Source organism: Adiantum capillus-veneris, chromosome 16, assembly GCF_014529385.1.
Source record: "Adiantum capillus-veneris isolate H3 chromosome 16, ASM1452938v2, whole genome shotgun sequence".
Taxonomy (NCBI): domain Eukaryota; kingdom Viridiplantae; phylum Streptophyta; class Polypodiopsida; order Polypodiales; family Pteridaceae; genus Adiantum; species Adiantum capillus-veneris.
This window is the reverse complement of record NC_140946.1, coordinates 42598127-42620646: the sequence shown is the minus strand read 5'-3', so window position 1 is coordinate 42620646 and position 22520 is coordinate 42598127. Positions and strand designations below refer to the sequence as shown.

Below are 22520 nucleotides of genomic sequence, written 5' to 3'. Positions count from 1 at the left end.
GGGGTTAGGTGGACGTGGTGGAGGGGTGATAGAGGAGGAGGAGAGTTGGTGGTTGTCACAAATTGATGACGTGGCAAAGAAGAGCAGATCCCGAGCTGTTTTTGATAGTTCTACTGAGGAGTCATCCTCCTTTGACAGTTCAGACTCCGATGATAACATTTTTATAGAGGCAATCAATATGATTTTGTCGAGGACAAGGGCAAAATTACCAAGGAATTTAAAGAGGGTGGATAGACAGTAAAGTTTGAAAGCTTTCAGGGTTTCGAGATGCTCCAAAGGCTTTAGCCTTTATTCAGCAATTTGACATAGCATTCTTTGGAGAGCGCTACTTAGAGCACTCCAAGATCAGGAGGGCAACATCATTCTTGAAAAGAAATGCACGAACATGGTGTCCATGTAGCGTGGATAGTGTGTCGTGCTCTCTACAGTGGGTGCTCCTCAGTGCAATGTGCGTGATAATCTCACGCAAAACAGACTGGAAACAAAGGAACAATAGACAACAACTGAGCTCACAGAGACCACAACATATGACTCGACTATCTCAAAGAACTGATACAGACCTTGGTGTGGCAGCACACTCAGCTCCAGCCCAGGACTCACAGGTACAATGGGGTGTCGAGGCTCAAATGTGCACAAATGGTGAAGACGTGCTGTGCGTATAGACTCTATGCTCTAGCGATGACGCTGGACCAGATGTGAAGAAGATGATCTTGACCCAACAGCTACTACTCCCATGTACCACCATAAAGAGCCACCAACGGCTCATAAATGCCAGCCATCTAAGTCTATCTCCAGACTGAGTGGAGGTGGTGACCTGGCCACGATGTCCACTAGAGCAGTCCGTATCTCTACTGCCACATGTCACTGCCCAGCCCAGAGAGTCTGTCTAGTGTGAATCAGCCTAGACCAACTGTACTAACTGTGTCCTGTGAAAGTGACACTGTAGCTTGCTACAGGTTGCCCGCCACAAGACCGTTCACTGTCTCGGTGAGAGGAATACTGAAAACACTGTAAAGAAAACCACTAGGTACTGCATCCGTATATCTCTCCTGAAGCAGGTGCTAGGCCCAACCATGACCTTACATGCCTCAAAAGTGGGGTTAAAAACACTGCACTGCTTGCAAACACCTTAAGCCATTGAATAGGCAGGAACCCAGTATGATTGCATAGTCCAAGAATCCCAATTGGCAAAACAGAATGAAGCTTCAGAGCAAAGAGATATGCTTGGTTTGGATCCATCACATCTTTATCCTCCATAACTATAGTGAGAGGAAAATGAATTGGTGAATCTTGCAACACTTTTTTGCAACAACACTATTCTCAAAAGAAGGGATGACCGTAAGCCCGATTAACACCGCAATTAAGGTTAAGCTCCATCATGATGGCAGAACGAACAGCCTTCACAGTAACAGGATGGCAACCAGCTGAATGCTTGAGAGCCACATGCTAAAGGCTGATCATGCGGGTGGGGAAAACCGGCTGAGGCTGAGAGGGGTGGGGAGGGCTAGATAGGGGCGAGGGGGAAGGGGGGACTAGAAGGAGCGAGGGAGAATTGAGTGGGTAGGGGCGAGGGGGTCTAGATAGGGGCGAGTGGAAGGGAGGGGGTGGGTAGGGGCGGGGGGTGGCTGGTAGGGGCGAGGGCTAGGTAGGGGGGACGAGGGTTGGGTGGGGTGGGTAGGGGCGAGATGGGAGAGAGGGGAAGCGGCGAATTGGGTAGGGGGGCGAGTTGGGAGAGAGAGGGAGGGACGAATTCGGGAGGGGGAAAGGGGGCGAATTGGGGAGGAGGGGGGGGAGTTGGGAAGGGGGGAGGGAGGGACGAATTGGGGAGAGATGGGGGGCGAGTTGGGGAGAGAGAGGGGGAGGGACGAATTTGGGAGGGGGAAAGGGGGCGAGTTGGGAGGGGGGGGAGGGAGGGGCGAGTTGGGGAGAGAGGGGGGAGGGACGAATTTGGGAGGGGGAAAGTGGGCGAATTGGAGAGGGGGGGGGGGGGGGGAATAGGGGAGGGACTAGGTGCGAGGGGGTGTGAGGGGAAACTAGAGGTGGGAAGGGAGGCGAGGGGTGGGTGGGGTTGGGTAGGGTGGATAGGGAACAAGTAGGGCGAGTTGGGGAGAGAGGGGGGAGGGACGAATTTGGGAGGGGGAAAGTGGGCGAATTGGAGAGGGGGGGGGGGGGGGGGGACGAATAGGGGAGGGACTAGGGGCGAGGGGGTGTGAGGGGAAACTAGAGGCGGGAAGGGAGGCGAGGGGTGGGTGGGGTTGGGTAGGGTGGATAGGGAACAAGTAGGGCAAGTGAATGTGAGGGGCTGGGTATAGGTACTGTAAAGGTTCATCATAGAGCATAGAGCAATGTCGAGAAGCGAAAACCAGACTGAGCAGAAGAAACGTTGAGTAAAAGATAGCCGTACACGCACTGATCTTCTTCGAAGTTTGACACCCCGCGCTTTCAAAACCATCTGCTAATGAGTCTAATCTTACCCGTTGTGACACAGACCGTAGCAAATTTGATTTATCACTCTGCATATGGTGTGGCAGTTTAGGTGGGGCTTCAAAAACTACAAAGTTTGGTCCCTTTATGGGATCTTGAGCGGACATTGCTGAAGATTGCACTGTAGGTGAAGAATTTGCAGCGTCTAGTCGTAGAAAAGAGACCGCATTAGCTGGAGTGGCATCTACTTTGAAAGCGACATCTTTCTCGCGTTGAAGAAGCTTGGTGGGGGGTAGTATAGCAAACACAGAGGATAACTTTGGTTTGGTCGGAGAGTCAGCATAGACATAGATGGGGTTGAGTTTGAGGTGTGTCAGAACTCCTGTAGATCTTCTACATTGGCTGCGGCTCATTGGGCTCTTCTTCATCTGAAAATGAAAATGTGGAGGAGGTTGTATTCTCGGGCAAAGGCAAAGGTTGAATAGAGACTCCATAACAAGGCATGGACTTTGTAGCTTCCAACCACTCTAGCAGATCTTCGTATGACCCTTCAGGTGTAGTAGGCTGTTCTTGTTCAGGGTTGGTTTCCATTGACAAAGAAACTTGCTGCACCACGTGATCCTCACCTCCTTCTAAGAGAATGGGTTGCATCGGGGAGCTAGAAGTATGTATCCACATGGCACCATTTCCCCAATCATGAAGTGCTTTAGTGTATCGAAGCCATGGTCTTCCAATGTGCAAGGGAAATTCGCCCTCAACCTGGGGAAGACGAACCACAACAAAATCCAAGTTAAAAGTAAAGTCTTGTTACTGTCTCTTGTACTTGCAGAGGCACATTGTCCACTTTGTCCACTGGGTAGACCGTCCTTTGGTCGGCAATTGCAACGGTGAAGGGAGCAGGGCGAGTAGGTTGTAGACCTAGAGCTAACATAGTGAACTCGGGCATCAGGTTGATGCCAGATCCACCATCCACTATCACTTCTGAGAATTGCCAACCCAACACGGACACTATCAGCCCAGGGCTTCTATAATCAGTGAGTGGAGCAGCGGGATTGGATATCATATAGGACTCTGATGGTCGCATTGGGAGGTGCCCGCCACTAGGACTTAACTCCGGGGTAAAGTGATTGAATAACAGCAAGGGTGTCACTTCTAAAATTCGCATCTAGTCGCAGCATGTCATAGAGGGACACTTGTTGGAAGGTGTTCTTCAAGACTGTCTTTGCTGTAAGCTTTTCCTGTTCTACCAGTGGTTTCTCGGCCACCTTGATCTTTTGTAGATCGGAAACTGCTTCCAAGAAAGCTTCATCAATATCAAAGGGCAAAGATTTGGATTCTTTCATGGCACTAGGGGATGGCTTGTTAACAGCTGAAGGATAGGTATCCACTGGTGTGAGAATGTGTGGGAGAGTTGAACTTGCTGGAATGCTAAGACCGAGAGCGGCTCTCTGGGCCCGCGTGAGGACGCTTGATGGCTCCTCTAGCGACTGCGGTGGCTTATTTTGAGGGGTAACCACCTGGGTAGAAGGGGGCGGTTGAGAAACGGCGCTAACTGCTATCAAATTGAGCTTGGGAAAGGCAAACTCATTCTGGCTTTGACTTGGGTGCGAAGCCGTGGATGCACGAATTTTAGGGCAATCCTTATTGTAGTGATCCTTCGTTCCGAGGCAATGACGGCAGGGAGGGGACCTTTCTGGCAGGGAGCATTTGCTTTGGTAATGCCCATATTCCCCGCATCTGTAGCACAAAATGGGCCGATTCAAAGGGCGAGTCGAAGGGTGAGGTAGTCCTTGCTCTTGGTGCATTGAGTTGGAGGTGGAGGCATAGAAGCTTTGAGGTGATGAGGGAGCATGGGTATGATAAAAGCTCTGAGAGGGAAAAGTGCTCTGCATACCTTGCATAGGAGGGGTTGTCAACAAAGGTGGCATATGGTGTGGATGGCCACAGGGAGAAACCGTGTTGGATGCAGGTGCTAGCCCTTGTTGAAGAGAAGGACCAAGACTTTGCTGTATTTGTCACAATCCCTTGAGGTAGTAGCAGTCCTTGTTCTCATGCCCAGACTTTTCGCAGAAGTGGCAATAAGCCCGAAAGGGATAGTCCTGTGGAGGGTGTCCTGGAGAGCGACACGAGCTGCACTATACGATAGCCTTAGTCTCTTGCTGAGACCGAAGCTCTTCTAGCTCCCTCTTGATTTGATCCAAAGCCTCGTGATGTGGGGCCTTATCATGTCTGAGAGAGATCGATTTCTCCTCTTGAAGAGCTCGCTGTAGCTTAAAGGCTTCCAATTCCCTGCGTAAAGAAGTCAACGGATCAAAAGGACTTTCCAAAAACACTGAAGGGGTCTCTACGTGAGGAGAGTTGGTGAACAGCTTCCTAGCCCCCTCTATCCTAGTAGCAGTTGGATGAACTCCTCCAGAGTGGCGTCGGGTGGAAGACTCTCTCGGAGTTTTTGCTGAGAAGTTTTGGGAAGCGCCTTCTCTACCCACTTCTTAACCATAAATTCACCCGGTTGCTGGGGAAGCTTGGCAACCAGAGACTTGGTTGGAGCACCATGTTGGCCAACTCATCCAAAACCTTCTCTTGGTAGTCACCTGGCCTGAATGCTGCACATAACTGTTGTCTTAAGGCTGCCCAAGTTGCAAAATGGTTCTCTACAAATTGGCTGTACCATTTATTTGCTAAGCCATCCAAGGTAGATGGAAAGAGTACCAAATAAGTATCTTCTCTATTAAGACCACGACCCCTACAGAGAGATACAAACCTCCTTGCATGGTCGTCAGCATCTTCTGAAGAGAGTCCTTTGAAGGTAGGGAACTTGATGTTTACCTTGGCCAAAACACTAGCCAACGCCTCCATGGCTCCTTGCTCAGGAGCCCGTTGCTCAATAGCCTGCTGTAACAGAATAGGAGAGAGCTTTACTGGGGAAGGTGGTCTGGAAGATGTGGAACCGGATGGAGGAATGGGTGATGTCGTATGTGGAGGTATGGGTGATGAGGTTGATGGACTTCTACTAGGTACCAAGGGTCGTCTTCTGTTGTAGTATTTCAAAGGACTTAGTAGTGCTCTTTGACGCTCGATTGACCGCCTTGTATGTGTCATGCAGTGACCACCAATCCAACCAAGCTTTGGGCAAGAAAACCTGTAAAACTGGTTGAAGACAGGTCTAGACTCTACTAGACCCAGCTGGACCAGGGACGAGGAGAGACTAGACCAAGGACGAGAAAGGACTAGACCTGGACGAGAGCTGATTGGACCAGGCTAAAGAGACCAGACCAATTGGACCAAGGCGAGGGAGGACGAGAGACCAGATGGACCAAGGCGAGAGAGGACCAGACCAAATGGACCAAGGCGAGAGAGGACCAGACCAACAGGCTACACAGTGCAAGGCAAAGTAGGCGAAGCTAGATAAACCCAACTAGCTTCAAGATTTGTACCTCAGAGAGTGAGACTTCAGTTGAGATTCCACTGTGATCGCCAAAATGAGAGCACCTGTTGCGTGGATAGTGTATCGTGCTCTCTACAGTGGGTGCTCCTCAGTGCAATGTGCGTGATAATCTCACTCAAAAACAGATTGGAAACAAAGGAACAATAGACAACAACTGAGCTCACAGAGACCACAACATATGACTCGACTATCCATAGACAACAACTGAGCTCACTGACTCTGGCGTGGCAGCACACTCAGCTCCAGCCTAGGACTCACAGGTACAATGGGGTGTCGAGGCTCAAATGTGCAGGGATGGTGAAGACGTGCTGTGCGTATAGACTCTATGCTCCAGCGATGACGCTGGACCAGATGTGAAGAAGATGATCTTGACCCAACAGCTACTACTCCCATGTACCACCATAAAGAGCCACCAACGGCTCATAAATGCCAGCCATCTAAGTCTATCTCCAGACTGAGTGGAGGTGGTGACCTGGCCACGATGTCCACTAGACTAGTCCGTATCTCTGCTGCCGCGTCACTGCCCGGCCCAGAGAGTCCATCCAGTGTGAATCAGCTTAGACCAACTGTACTAACTGTGTCCTGTGAAAGTGACACTGTAGCCTGCTACAGTCCACTCTTCTCTTGAGGAGAGAAGCCCCGACTAAGTGGTTAAAGTTCAAACGGCTCTTTATTTCTTCTTGGTTGACTCAGGAGTACAAACGAGATGTGAGGACCGCTTGGAGCCATCTTCAGATGATCAACTTACCAAGGCTTACACTTTGGATGCTTATTGTCAAAGATTTTGGGATGCTTTTCTACCGACCTCTTCTTTTAAGAAGGTCACTCTCAAGGAGCAAATCGAGTGGTTTTGCTGTGGACTAAACAAAGAGATCCGAGATTACTGCCTTGAGCAGAAGTCCGAGTCCATACAACAATTGATGGGACATGCTAGGCGAGGATTCTCGATACATTTGGGTAACTTGACTTACCCCACTGATGAAGTTTCGACACCAAGCACTGGACAGAGTTCGACAAATGAAAATAGAAGGAAGGGGAGGTTCCAGAAAAAGAAGGATGGACGACCCCGATTGATCGAGGAGCAGAGAAGTGAATATCTCAATGAGGGGAAGTGTTTTGAGACTTTGTATGACAAGTGTGGGCATAATTTTACGAATACAGTTGTGGATTCTAAGGCTAGTTCAGATGCAAAACTTTGGCATGCACATTTTGGGCATATGAATTTTACCAGTTTGCCGCGTTTGGAGAAATCTGATATGGTTGCTCCTTTGCCGCCTCTTGAAGCACCTGCTAAGCATGGTTGTGAACGTTGTATTTTGGGTAAGATGCAATGTTCGAAGTTGCCAAAGGATGGTTTAATTAGGGCTACATGCAAATGTAGCTTGTGCATAGTGATGTTTGTGGGCCCATGCAAACTCCGTCCTTAGGCAATGATGCAATTACCTTTACTTCGTGACTTTCATTGATGATCACTCCAGGCATGCATGGGTGTATCCGCTTAAGGCAAAGTCCGAAGTGTTTATGTGCTTCGAGCATTTTGTGGCTATGGCTGAAATTGTCTCTAACTGTACTATGGGCACTCTCCGTTCCGATCGAGGGGGGGAGTATATGTCTCATGAATTTATTGCATTTCTGGCTAGTCGTGGGATAAGACACCAATGTACAATGCCGTATACGTCTCAGCAAAATGGTGTTGCTGAAAGGAAGAAGAGGTTGCTTACGGAGATGGCAAGATGTATGGTCAAGAGTAAAGCTTTGCTGCATTCGTTTTTGCTTGAGGCCATCATGTGTGCCACTTATGTACTCAACAAGTGTCCTACGAAAGCTTTGCATACTATGACTCCATATGAAGCATGGCATGATAGAAAGCCATCTATTGATCACGTGCGCGTTTTTGGGTGTTTGGCTAATGCTTTGGTGCCACAAACGCAGCACTGAAAATTGGATGATAAGGTTGTCAAGTGCATTTTTGTTGGTTATAGTGCTAAAAGCAAAGGGTACAGGTTATATCATTCGCAAACAAAGCATATCTTGGTTTCACGAGAGAATGTGTTTGTGGAAGATTGTGCTCAGCCCTTGCTGTCATGTACTAGAGACAATAATGTAAGCTCACAAGATGTTTATGACAGTTTATTGCCTCTTTGCAGTGGTTGAAGTTCGAATGTAAACTCTAATGTGGCGAATGTACAGCCTATGGGGGTTTCTGAAAATGTTATAGATCAGCCAATTTCTTATGCAGATGTACATGGTGTACTTGATGAGGAAAGGGTTGAGAATGAGCAGGCTAGAGGTATGCCAATGTGGCTGTTGCATACTTTGCATGATAGTAAATTGGATGCACCTTTGTCTAGTTGTACTCGTTCAAGTTCTCGCCATGCATCTTATGCATTAGATTGCTATGCTTTGGCTGTTTCTAGTTTATGTGAGGTTGAGGAACCTCTCTCTTTTGATGAAGCACAAATTTTGATGATACACTTATAGAAAATGACACATGGACTTCATGTGATTTACCTCCTGGCAAAAAGGCCATTGGTATGAAGTGGGTTTACAAGTTGAAGCGTAAGCTGGATGGTGAAATTGATCGCTATAAAGCTCAACTTGTTGCAAAAGGCTATGCACAGCAGGAAGGCATAGATTATACAGAGACTTTTGCTCCCACTTGTTACTGTGCGTTTTCTATGTGCATTGGCAGCTCATTTTGGTTGGGATGTACATCAATCAAACATTGTTACTGCTTGAGTGAATGGTGACATATTTGAGGAAGTTTATGTAACGCAGCCTCGCGGTTTCTTCAAGAAAGGACAAGAGGATAAAGTGTGCAAATGTAGGAAAGCTTTGTATGGGTTGAAGCAATCTCCTCGAGCTTGGTATGAGGAAGTTTATGTAACGCAACCTCGCGGTTTTGTCAAGAAAGGAGAAGAGGATAAAGTGTGCAAATGTAGGAAAGCTTTGTATGGGTTGAAGCAATCTCCTCGTGCCTGGTATGAGAAAGCTGACACTCATTTGGTCAAACGAGGCTTTCGTAACAGTCCAACAGAAAGCACTTTGTATGTAAAGAGTGAGGGTGATGTACTTCTCATTGTTGTTCTATATGTGGATGATTCTGCTGATCACTTGTCCGAATGAGGCACATATTGTTAAATTTAAGGCTGACTTGAATGCTACTTTCAAGATGAAAGATTTGGGGCTGTTGCATCATTACTTAGGCATATAGTTTAAGCAGTGTGATGGTGGTATTACCTTCAACTCTTGAGGCATTTTCTACTTCAGTTGCTATACCCTTTGTTTCTCTAGATAAGGATATTGGGGATGTTGTTGTACTTGTATGTAGTTCAGCTAGAGATGAGATTTCTCTAGACTCTTATTGTGCTCATGGCACAATGTGAGAGATTTTTCACCTGGGACATGACAAACATATATATTTTAGGAGACTTGAGAGATTGAGAAGCAAACTTTTTGTTATTGACTGTATACCTTAGGGACTTTGGGATAACACCTCTGTGGTGATTGGCATTTGTTGTATATTTATCTTGAGGATTGTACCCTGAGATGGTAATGTTAATAGAGATTTTTATACACAAACACACACACATTTTTTTTTTTTTTTGGGTAAATCTATTTGATTAATTTACTAGTGGGAAACCTCAAAGCGAGGAAAACCCACCAAAAAGGGTAATGTACAAGGGGAAGAACACAGAACTATTCAGCTGAACAGAGTAGCTAGAAACAATCATAGGAAAGCCGATGTATCTCTGCGGTAATATCACCAACTTCCAAAGCAAATTGTAAGGATTGCCTAAGGGAAAGCTTGAAGAGTGGGGATGGGTCTGCATGAGTATGACGAAACATGCAAGCATTACGCTGACTCCACAGGGTCCAATAAGCTCAGTATCTGACCCACATAAAGAAGAGCGCAAACCGCTGTAGTAGGTCGATGAGAAAATGCCAAATACCCAGTACCGTTTGTGAAAAACAACCCAAGGAAAGCAGAGCCGCATACAGACCGATACACGGGGAAGGATGTCTGTAGTAATGCAACAATCCCACAAGTGGCAAATATCCTCTTCTGCATTGGAGCACCGAACACAAGAGAAAGGGCGAATATGACGCGCCTTAAGAAAAGTGCCAACAGGAAGCACTCCAAGCAAACAACGCCAAAGAAACAGTCGCTCCTTCAACGGCAAATGGCTTTTCCACAAGGAAGAGAGAAGCTTCCTCTACCTGAGATGAGATTTGTGCATGTGCCAAAGAGCATTGCAATGATCAGCAAGCCATGATTGTGGTAGAAGAAGAGCATAAATTAGACCCGCAGAAATATCTCCAAAAGGCGTTTCCCGAAGATCCCAATCGAACATGCGATCATCATCGGGTAAGGGCGAAACTGACAAAAAGTCGAGCAACATACTTTGAAGTTCCCTCCAAAACTGACGGTAATGCGTACCCAATCCAAAACGGCGAGCGGCGAAGGGAAACTCAAAAGTATATCCGGCCTCATCGACTACATCCTCAACCACACGAATACCACGGCCAGAGAGAAAGTAAGCCTGGCGAGGGGAGCGGTCGACCAAAGTAAGAGAAAATGCTTGGCTCTCCAAACGAATTGAATCACCTTCGTGCGAGGATTCCATGAAAGATGAATCGTAACCTCTTTCCAAGCAGACACTAAAGTGGAAGCAAGAGGACATCCAGGAATGTACCCTTCCATCTTGCCGAAAACCACCTCCCAGGTAGAAGGTTGCCAATGGCCAAAAGAGGAAGTAACAACATGCTGACCAAGGTGTGCAAACATAAGAGTCCAAGGCTGAATTTGTTGCGCAAGTGTCGACAACAACATAGCTTTCCAAGCAAGAACATGCCTGCGCAAATCCAAGATGTTAAGGCCACCCAGGCGTTTAGGAATGCAAAGCTTCTCCATAGACATCAAGCACAAGCTTTTTTTCTGAGCATGGGTCCGCCATAGATGGGGACATGATGTCCGACATAAGAGAATCAAGACAAGGACGAGGCCAATGCATCAGCGGCAAAAAGAACTGAACATAAGCCAACAAAATGCTCTGAACAATTCGCATATGAACATATAATGGCCAAGTGGATAACTTCCAGTAGTGCAGTTTGACATTCAAACACTGGATAACCCGATCGACTTTTTGAGAATGAGTGACATTCCATCCAATTGAATAACCCAAATGCCTAGTAATCACGTTTGGAGAAACAATCTCACCTGGCCACAGCAGACTGTGCCAATCACAAGAACGAACAGGCAGAGGCTTCGATTTACAAAAGTTGACTTTAAGCCCAGCCGCAATGCCAAAAAGTTCTAAGGCTTCCATAATCACTTCGACATCAGAGTTCTGATTACAAGGTATAAACTGCGTATGCCTGGTCAACAAAGGTACGACCCGAAGGTAACCGCAAACCATGAAGACGCTCAACAAAAGTCAAGTAATCAAGATAAATCAACAGCAGGTGAGTGGCTATAGCATACAACAGAGCACTAAGGGGGCAACCCTACCTGACCGAACAACCAAGAGGCCAAGATTCTGTTAATTCGCCTTCCAAGATCCCCAAAGACGTGCTACATGCATACAAGAAATAAATCATATTTGCGACTTTAGTACCAAACCCTACGCACCTCATTGTGGCAACAATGAAATCCCACCGTACAGTGTCAAAGGCCTTTTCAATATCAACTTGCATAACCAGCACATCCTGATGAGTGTACTTAGCATACTCCATCCCAATCATAACATTAGCCAAATTGTCCATAATCTGGTGACGTGGAATGAAACCATATTGAGCCTGATGGAGTCTTGCAAAAAGATGGTCCTTAATGCGGTGCACCAGCATCTTAGCCAAATATCTTGTAAATCACCGGCATCAATGTAATCGGGCGCCAATGAGAGAATCGCTCACAAAGCGCTTGCTTAGGCAGTAATTTAAGTAAACCTTCTTTCCAAGATAGTGGCAAATCCTGTTTTTGCCATGCTGCATTTATCATGAAAAGCAATGGAAGTTCAAGAGCTTCCCAAAAGCAGAGGAAGAATTCCAAAGTAAGCCCATCCCAACCAGGAGAGCGCCAACTGCCCAAAGCAAGCAACGCACTATGCAATTCGAGGCAGTGAATGTGTCCTCAAGGCGACATGCATTCTGTGGGGATATGATCGAATGAACAAAGGAAAGCATCAATTGACGCGCATGGCAAGCAACCGAGGATGCCTGAGAAGGAGCAACAAATACCTGTCGATAATGAAAAACCATGGCATGAGCAAGTTCTTGCTTCGAAGAAGTCCAAACACCTGGGGAAAGCATAACCCGTTTGATTGCTTGCGAGACCCTTGTATGATGCAAATGCAATCAAGCTAGTTTATGCTTGTCATTATGCTGAATACACACACACGCTTCGCACAACTGCGACATCTCAGATTCAGACAAAGGCCGCAAATCAGCCAACTGTTGACAAGCTTGCTTTGCATCCTTAACATCCCCTCGAGTGCACTGCATATAATGGATGCCATAGTCATAGATGACACTTTGCACCCTCATAACAAAGCGATACCAGGCAGCATCAAGATCTAAATGCATGTGAGCAAGAAGCGGGGGATTAATATCAGAAATCATGTTCGAAAAGCCGCATGAGTGAGATAGGCATTGTTAATATGTAACAGACGTTTCCTAGAAAGAGGTCGATCACAAAGAGATTGCCCAAAACCCACATTCAACAAAACAGGGTAATGATCTGATAATTGCAAGGTGTAATCAATGCTGACCTCACACACATATTGTTGCAGATTAAGCAAATACCATCGATCCAACCGCGCTCAATAAGAAGAGTGAGCAACATGCTGAAAAGTAAATCCAGAGACATTTGGGTGCAAATGGCGCCATAAATCAATCATGGAAGCAATAGCAAATAGATTATCCCATTCTAGCCTTTCCGCAGACGACATATGCGAATTACCTGTGGTCTATCATGCATCGCAAGGGTATTATTAAAATCACCGCAAAGGAATGCATTTGAAGTCCACAAATGAGAAGAGATGTCTCGCCATAGAGCAGCCCGTTGCCCAGATGCTGTATGTGCATAAACACCTCCAAATTCATAAGCTTGACCGTTCAACAGGCATTGAACCACCCTCCAGCGGCCCCTGCGGATCATTGTACAAGAGAGCTAGCTAAAGCTCATGTCGAACCAGCGTCAATAAACCTGAATAGTCTTGCAAACCAGCAGATGCGATCCAATAACCAACAAAATAGGAACACCGATCAACAAAGTCATGCTGATACTGGTTGTGTTCTTGCAAAACCACTATGTCTATCCTACATGTGTTGGGATTAAAGCCCAAGTGGCCTCTTATGCGGATATGGCTGGCCGCCCGCCTAACTCACTTCCCTCTAACTCTTTGTATATACTACCTTATACTTTGTGAATACTAAGGAATTGGGAGATAACCCTTCTAACAGTTCTCTGCGTACTGTACTGTGTAAGCTCACTGTGTGTGTGTGTGTGAGAGAGAGAGTCGACCCACGCTCCGCTCCGCGACTTCAATTGGTATCAGAGCCTTGGTTCAGTGCGGATTTGCGCAATCGCGCGCGCGCGCACTTTTCCGGCAGATTCTGGATCCGGAGTTCGAAAATTCACACTCGGCGTTCCGGGAGCGTTTCCATCAGGCGATCTGGGGTTTTACCCCCCTTTCGAAGCCGTTTATGCCCTCAGAATTTCGTTCTGAGCACTACAGCAGAAGATAGATTTCAGCCGCAAAGAAATCCGTCTTGTGTAGATTGGCAAGCAGGAGGTGGTCGACATCAATATCGGCATCGACATACATCACCTATTAGTCTTCAGAGCATCATCTATAGACCAGGTACACATATATATCATCAGATATATATATTGCAGTCTGCATTGTTACTTCTTGTGCTTGCCAGGTTCCAGGGGAGGTGTGGCCATACGACGGCTTGACACCACTGGCATGTATTGCAGATTAATATACTGTGATTGTGGGTCTGCTAGTTGTGAGTCACGCTAGCAGACAGACCGCCGCAGCGGTCATAAGACAGTGATTGGTCTATTATAGGATGTATGCTAGTTCTGGGCAGTTTGCTGAGCCATCTGAGAGGGTCGTGTGTGAGGTTTTTTGAAGCCAAGCACTGGGGGCTGGGTTACCCAGTGTGAGGTGGATTAGGTTGCTGGAGTTCCCCTCTACACGTATCCTCTTCGGCGACTTTTATCCCTTAGGATGTATGACTTTGTGTAGACACTGGATTGCATCTTATGCGTCAGGCCGTTGAGGCATTGTTCAGGGTTCAGTCTTGAGACAGATACAGGTTCTGTCATCGCCCAGAGACGAGACAGTGTATGCTTACAGGATTTGTCACTGGTCAGCTATTTATGATTGTTTTTTGAGCTATCTTTTGGTTCGCAGAGCTCAGTTTACAGGGGAGACTCTGTCAAAAATTTTCAAAATACTGACAGTTCCTGAGGAGAGGTGTTCAGCTTGTTGATTACAGCTTGTTTACTGTGTACAGAGGCCAGTTTACAGGGAAAACTCTGCCGGATTTTTCTCAGGAGTAAACAGTTTGGCAGATATGGCATCTTCTCAAAGTGAGACTCTTTACAACATAAAGAAGCTGGATGGCACAAACTTTCCATTCTGGAAGAAGCAGATTTGGCAGGTTTTGGTGCAGAAAAAACAAGTGAAGCCACTGAAGCTCAAAGGGGAGAGACCAGAATTTATGGCTGAAGATGAGTGGGAAGAGCTTGACGAGTTAGCTTGTTCCACAATCATGCTGACACTGGCAGAAAATGTTTACTTCAACGTAGCAGAAGAGACTACAGCGTATGGCGTATGGCAAAAGCTATGTGGTATGTACGAGAAACAAAGTGCTGCTTCTCAGATTTACTGGCTCAAGAAATTGGTGGATTTGAAGATGAAGGAAGGGACAGCCATGTCAAATCATCTGAATGAATTTCACACAATTTTCAGCCAGTTAACAGCACAGGAGATAGTCTTTCCAGATTCAGTGAAGGCTATGTTTCTCTTAATCACTTTGCCAGACAGTTGGGATACTTTTCGTACAGCGTTAAGTAATTCTGTCGCGCCAGAAGGTCTTACAAGTGCCAATGTAGAAGGCAGCTTGCTCACAGAGGAAGTGAACAGGAAGAACATTGACAAAGGCAAAGGCAATAGTGCTTTGGTCGTTCGAGAGAGACAACAGTTTAAAGAGAAGAAGGGTAAGAAGGCACAAAACCGAAGTAAGTCTCGTGATTCGAAGTCAAAGGATGACATAGAATGCTACCATTGTGGCAAGAAGGGTCACATGAAGCGAGACTGTACGAAGTGGAAACAAGAAAAAGGCAAAACAAAGAGTTCTGAGCAAGATGAAAAGAAGAGTTCAGTGAAGATTGAAGAGGTGAATGTCACAGGATCTGGTTCAGGCAGTGATTCTGGCATAGCAGTTGGTGACATCTTCCTTACAAGCAATCTTGATTCTGTTTTCTTGACTGCAGAGGATGGACATGCTATGAGTGATTGGATTATCGACTCAGGGGCATCTTTACATGTTTCTCCGCACAAAGAGTGGTTTACATCATATGTGGCTACTAAAGATTATGTCAGACTTAGCAATGAGCAGGTTTGTGACATACTTGGAGTGGGAGATGTGCAGTTGAAGTTTCAGAATGGCTCTTCTTTATGGCTCAAGAATGTCAGACATGTTCCAGCAATCCGAAAGAGCTTGATTAGTACAGGGAAGTTGGATGATGCGGGTTATGTGACAGTTTTTGGGAACAGCGCTTGGAAGATCTCCAAAGGTTCGATGACTGTAGCACATGGCAGCAAGTCAGGAACTCTGTACACTTTACATGTTTCAGAGGTTAAAAACCATGTAATTAATGTGATTGAGCAGCCAAGTGTGTCACTGTGGCATCGTAGGTTGGGACATATGTCAAAAAGAGGAATGGAAATACTTTCTCATTATGGTTATTTGGCTGGCTTTTCATTTCAAGATTTTAAGTTTTGTGAGCATTGTGTTTATGGTAAGCAAACACAGGAACCGCACAGATCAAAGAGGAATCGTAGGGACGAACGGTTAGCTCTTGTACACAGTGATCTATGTGGACCAATGCCTAGTTTGTCACTAGGGGGAGCAGCGTACTTTTGTACATTCATAGATGACTATTCTCGCAAAGTATGGGTTTACTTCTTGAAGCACAAGGATGAGGTGCTCAAGGTCTTTAAGACATTCTTGCAGCTGGTGGAGAATCAGAGTGGTCAGAAGCTGAAATGCTTGAGAACTGACAATGGTGGAGAGTACGTTTCCAAAGCTTTTCAAGACTTTTGTGAAGCAAAAGGGATTAAGCGGGAACTTACTGCACCATATAATCCTTCACAGAATGGGGTTGCAGAACGTATGAATAGGACCTTACAAGAGAAGGTCAGAAGCATGTTGTCAAATGCTGAGTTGCCTAATGGATTTTGGGCGGAAGCAGTGGCTACAGCAGTCCATTTGATCAACAGGTCTCCTAGTAGGGTTCTGGATAAGGGTGCAGTGGCCGAGATGCTATGGACAGGCAAGGCACCTTCGTATAAGCATCTCAGAGTCTTTGGTTGTGAAGCTTATAGCCATATTCCTAAGGAGTTGAGAAATAAGTTAGAACCAAAGAGCAAGAAGTGTATATTTCTTGGCTACGGAGAATCGGGCGAGATGGGTTACCGGCTTTGGGATCTTGAGTCCAGAAAGCTTATTCGTAGCAATGATGTGCATTTCAATGAAGCCAAGTTTCACGCTAAGCCAGAGAAGACAGAGGAGATCAGAAGAGTTGTCTTCAGGGAAGATGGACCTAGTGCTAGCACATCAAGACAGCATGGTCAGGCTCAGGAATAGCCTATATTGGCTAGAGAGGCAGAATCAGTTGTGGTGAGACGTTCTGAGCGTGTCTCCAAACCACCTGATCGTTATGTGCCATCTCTAAATTATGTCATGCTCACAGATTGCGGAGAACCATCTTGTTACAAGGAAGCATTACAAGTGGTTGACTCGAAAAAATGGCAGTTGGCCATGCAGTCAGAGATGACAGCTCTGCATAAAAACCAGACATGGAAGTTGGTTAAATTACCACAGGGCAAAAAGGCTCTACCTTGTAAATGGGTTTACAGGTATAAGATCACCGCTCATGATAGTCAGCCAAAGTACAAAGCAAGGCTTGTTGCCAAGGGCTTTAAGCAAGAACAAGGCATTGACTTTGATGAAGTCTTCTCTCCAGTGGTCAAGATGACTACATTGAGATGCTTTCTAGCATTGGTTGCTATATTGGATTTGGTGTTGCACCAAATGGATGTCAAGACAGCGTTCTTGCATGGTGATTTAGATGTGGAAATTTACATGCAGCAGCCAGAAGGGTTTGTTGAGAAAGGCATGGAACATTTGGTATGCCAGTTGTTAAAGAGTCTTTATGGCTTAAAACAATCACCGAGGGCATGGTACCATAAGTTCCACCAGTTTATGCTTTCTCAAGGTTACAAACGTAGTGAGTTCGATCACTGTCTATATACAAAGAAGGCTAAGGATGGCAGTTGGCTGATCCTTATTTTGTATGTGGATGACATGTTGATTGCTGGCAAACACTTGGAAGAAATTTCAGCTTTGAAGTCAAAGATGGCAAAATCGTTTGACATGAAAGACATGGGTGAGGCAAGTCATATACTTGGTATGCGCATTGAGAGAGACAAATCAAAGAAGTTGATTTGGTTATCTCAAACAGAGTATATTGACAAGGTTTTGCAACGTTTCAATATGGAGAAGGGAAAGGCACTGAGTGTTCCATTGCCACCATATGTGAAACTTAGCAAACAAGATTGTCCTGTGTCTGAGGAAGAAAAGGCTGAAATGGATAAGATTCCATATGCGTCTGCAGTGGGTAGTTTGATGTATGCAATGATTGCTACACGTCCAGATATTGCATTTGCAGTGGGAGTGGTTAGCAGATATATGTCAAATCCCGGCAAGAAACATTGGGAGGCAGTGAAAGGTATCATGAGATACTTAAAACATACAAAGAGTATGCGCATATGCTATGGTAGTCAGGATTTGAGTGTCAGAGGATACACTGACTCAGATTATGCAGGAGACTTGGATAAGAGGAGATCTACATCAGGCTATGTCTTTACATTGGCTGGAGGTGCCATATCATGGCGATCTCGATTACAAGATTGTGTTACGCAGTCTACTATAGAAGCTGAGTATGTTGCAGCAAATGAGGCATGCAAAGAAGCTATTTGGCTTGGTAGATTGGTTGCAGACTTGGGAATCAAAGTAGATATGCCAGAGTTATATTGTGATAGTCAAAGTGCTATACAATTGGCAAAGAATCCAGTGTTCCATTCAAAGACTAAGCATATTGATGTCAAATATCACTTCATTAGGGAAGTACTTGAAGACAAGCAGATACAACTGCTGAAGATCCACACCAAGGACAATCCTGCTGATCTACTCACAAAGGGACTTCCAGGAGAGGGCTTTGTGCATTGTCGTGAGTTATTGGGCATTGGATAGATGGCAGCCATGTAAATCTTTGTACATTTATGTTCATAGATTTACAGTTACTTAAAGTGCCACATTGGACTTTAAGTGGGAGGTTGTTGGGATTAAAGCCCAAGTGGCCTCTTATGCGGATATGGCTGGCCGCCCGCCTAACTCACTTCCCTCTAACTCTTTGTATATACTAACTTATACTTTGTGAATACTAAGGAATTGGGAGATAACCCTTTTAACAGTTCTCTGCGTACTGTACTGTGTAAGCTCACTGTGTGTGTGTGTGTGAGAGAGAGAGTCGACCCACGCTCCGCTCCGCGACTTCAACATGTATGTACATAGTGCCAGGTCAATCGCCATTTGTGAAGGTTACATAACCCACGCACATTGTATGTAATGCATTTAATGCGACTGTGTATTAGAAACCATATGTACAACGGCAAAATAACACATGGATCAAGTCGAGCCCATATGGACATCTCCATCCACCACATCCATGCTAGAACCCGTCCATTGAGTGAAAGCAGGAGATTTGTCCATAGGATCTGCTTGAGAGGCGGAAGCCTCACCCAAAAGCACATCCTTATAAGAATGCATCGCTTTTTTCCCAGGCATCAATCAACGTGCGATTGTCATTGCAGGGAAGTTGTTTAAATGATACATTCTCCTTGGCATTAACCAGAAGAACATAATTACAGGAGGAAGTTGGAGTATGAATTTTCACTGTCTTTTTAGGCACCACCCATGAGCCAACATCACCTGACCCAACATTTTTGCCTTTCCCTGCATTTACATTCCCGACATTAGCAGACTGCGGATTTTTGTTTTTCCCTTTGTCTACAGTGGGAATCACCTTCATAGTAGAAACACCATTCAATTTAGCTTCACCAACAGATTTGCCTATACGGGCAGGGGCAGAAGCAAGAACAGTTGAAAGAGGGGGCTGTAGAACTGGTTCAGGACATTTAGATTGCATGTGACCAAATCTACCACATCGGAAACAGGAGTTTGCAAATTTGCCCCATTTGAGTTTAAAGGGACGCTTGTCAACCCATGGATCCCTTGAATCCACCATAATTCCATCCGGGGTATGCTTATCCGTATCCCAAAGAATGCAAAACCTATTGGTACTCGCATCCAATTTCAGAGGGCAAATTACCTTGCCAAGCTGAGTAGCCAGCAATGGAAGAAAATGCCGCCACGTGCGAGGGAAATCAACAATTTCCACCACATAGGACATTTGTGACGAATAAGGCTTTGATAGTCCTTCGTAAGTGCCCACGAAAGAACATGAGTCATTTGCGTGCCAAAAAAGAGCGGAGACATCTCCAAGAAAAGGTTTCTAGCTTCAGTGTCTGCCAGTAAAACCTCATAGAAACCCCGAGCACCAAAATAAACTCCTGGGACAGCCTGACGTTTGAGAAGGAAGTCAACGCATTGTCTGATATCCTGCGCAATGGGCATTTTGCCCGGGAAAAACAAAATGACTGCATTCATGGCATATTGCGCGACCGGATCCATCAGGTTCTGTACAGGAATTCACGCCTCAAAGGCAGGTGTCTGTCCATTCCATGCTTTCCGGGCCTCTTCAAAGTCTTCGTACATGCAGCTTTTGATTTCAGAAGCACTCTTTACGACGCTTGATAACACATTGAATTTCTGACATACAACAAGCGAACCACGAGCGAAAACCAAAACAAAAGAGTTTTTTTTGTATTTTGATTTGCTGTATCTATTTACAAAGCCCTGAGAAATATATACATCTCCCACAGAGGACATACATCTCGCAAAAAACCTGGAAAGCTGAATACTGAGATGGACTGTTTAGGGTTTAGGATTAAGACTAAATACTGTCTGGGAAGCTGTGTACTGTCACTGCCTGGAAAATTACATATTGTCACTGACTGCAGATTGTCTGGCGCAGTTGCTGTGGCAGGGCTGCAACAACGCGTAGAGAATCTGGCGACAAGGAGCAGAAGTTCGTCACGCGCGCTCACTCACACACACACACACACACTCGCACTCACACACACACACACACTCACGCACTCACACACACACACACACTCACGCACGCACACACCACACACACAAAAGAAATGAAATGATATATTAACGTCTTCAAAAGGCCAAAATGGCCTATGAGACCAAGCTGTTACAACATATTGAATCTGATACCATGTGCAGAGAGAGAGAGAGAGAGAGAGAGAGAGAGAGAGAGAGAGAGAGAGATTGATTTGGCAGGGCTCTGGGAAGGGCTGTGAGAAAGATGGAGTCTTTGCATCAAGCTTGAATGACAAGAAAACTGAACAATCTGCTAAGAAGGAAAGGTATAAGCTATTGCTCAATCTCCACTTTGTTCTTAAAATTTAAAATGGAGTGGCTAATTTGAGGTGTTATATGGCAGGCTTGGCACACACCAATTGATGGCAGAAGTTCAACGGCTTTGGAAGGAAGTCGCTCTTTACAAGTGCAATCTGGCAAGAGCTGAAATTCAGGTTCGAATCCTGGATGATGACAACAAGGACCTGAGGTCGGCCCTGAGAAACCGTATGTCCACAACTGCATCCCCCATTCCCAAGAAGGTGTGGATGCTGTCTTTCAATGACAATTCTGTCAATCTTGGTAAACTATAGAGACCAGATTTTTATGATTATGAGCTTCATTTTATGCAGGGTAAAACAGGCCCGTCTTTTTTTGATAATATGGGAGTGAAAAAGGATGCGAGACAGCCGTTGAGTGCACTTGAATCAAATATGTTGAATCTTAGGTAAACCCTACATTATAGTCACACACACCCAAAATCTGTCTCTTTTAGTTTACTGCGGAAGTTTCCTGGGACAAATGACGCACAGACGTCGCGTTGAAGTTCCCTGGGGTACACAAAGTGTGCACTTGATTCGAATGTGTTGATAAGCCCTTGGCCACCGTCGCACCCACAGCGAAAATTTTCCTATCTCACTTTTTCTCCACGTTCCCTGGAGGAAAAACACACTCATCCACCAGCTTCAATGGCAGGACCCGGAATGCTGATACTTTGGACTCATGATTATTCTTTTGCGCACAGCTCTGTCCGGGCATGAGGATATCCTCTGTATATAATTAAAGCCTTTGTAACGTACCAAAAACCACGAGTTTGAATAAGGGAGTCTTTTTTATCTCATCTTGTATCCCACTGCTCATGCTCCTTATGGATTGTCTACTGTTCCTATTACACTGGTTTCAAGACTCCATAAAGTGTAGAGCCTATGGGCAAGGCTTGTTCAGAGATTCTGAGCCAGCCTAAACGATGTGCGGAGGATAAATCTCACAATGCCTACTTTTGTGCTACAAAGCTCCTCCATTCTTTATGGTTTTGGTGGTCTATGGCCTTCAGATAACGAACATCTTTAGCGAAATAGAATAGCAAGTGTGGTCAGTCTCAATGAGCTTCAGGGGCGGGAGTGACAGTTTTCTTTGTATGGAGCAAAAATGATCTTGTGCTGTAGATCATTAACCTGATTTTTTTAATGCAACAATGTGAAATTATGCTTATTTATCTAGCTTTTGAACTATACCATTTTTGTGAGGAGGGGATGATTTGTAGCCAGTCTTTTTAGGTAAGACTGGCTTGACAGAGGATCCTTGATAGAGTGTCTTGACTACCATTGTGGATAATCCATTCATAGGGAAGCATATGGACATTTTCATTTTTATGCTAAGCATGGTTTTTTTTTTGCCTTCTAGGCTCTTACTTTGGAGTTCCCCATTTGCCGATGAATGAGAACCACCACTTTCGGAGCTTCGTAAGGACACAATCCATGTGTTCTGTGAAGCAAGGTGATGTCCCTTTTGTCAGAGTGTTGCTATGGATGACCCTAAGAAATTGTTCAAACGATTGTCAAGCATCTCAAACAACCTATTTGTGATGTTGATCTGACAAAGATCTCTCGAGCTGTCGGATCTGAATGAGGCCCTCAAAGCTATGATAGAATGTTCCATGTAGGAACAATCTTATGTTTTCAAACTCTATCGATCCATGTCTTGCCTGTCTTGACGAGTAGAGTCTTTAAGTCTCCAAGCTTTGCAAAGTTTGGAACTCGTTTTCAAAATTATTTTGGAACACTGATTCTTGAGAGGA

At 45.5% G+C, this 22520-nt stretch overlaps 1 protein-coding gene across 1 annotated transcript in view; it reads left to right on the top strand.

The window, feature by feature from the left end:
• LOC147438917 (uncharacterized) overlaps positions 1-21934 on the top strand; it is a 55037-nt gene extending 33103 nt beyond the window's left edge. Inside the window, exons 5-7 of the mRNA XM_086484217.1 lie at positions 20645-20730; positions 20808-20985; positions 21076-21934. Of these exons, the coding sequence (XP_086340343.1) occupies positions 20645-20730; positions 20808-20985; positions 21076-21174 (363 nt within the window). The 3' untranslated portion in view covers positions 21175-21934. The remainder of the gene's footprint in view (positions 1-20644; positions 20731-20807; positions 20986-21075) is intronic.
• The last annotated feature ends 586 nt before the right edge of the window (positions 21935-22520 follow it).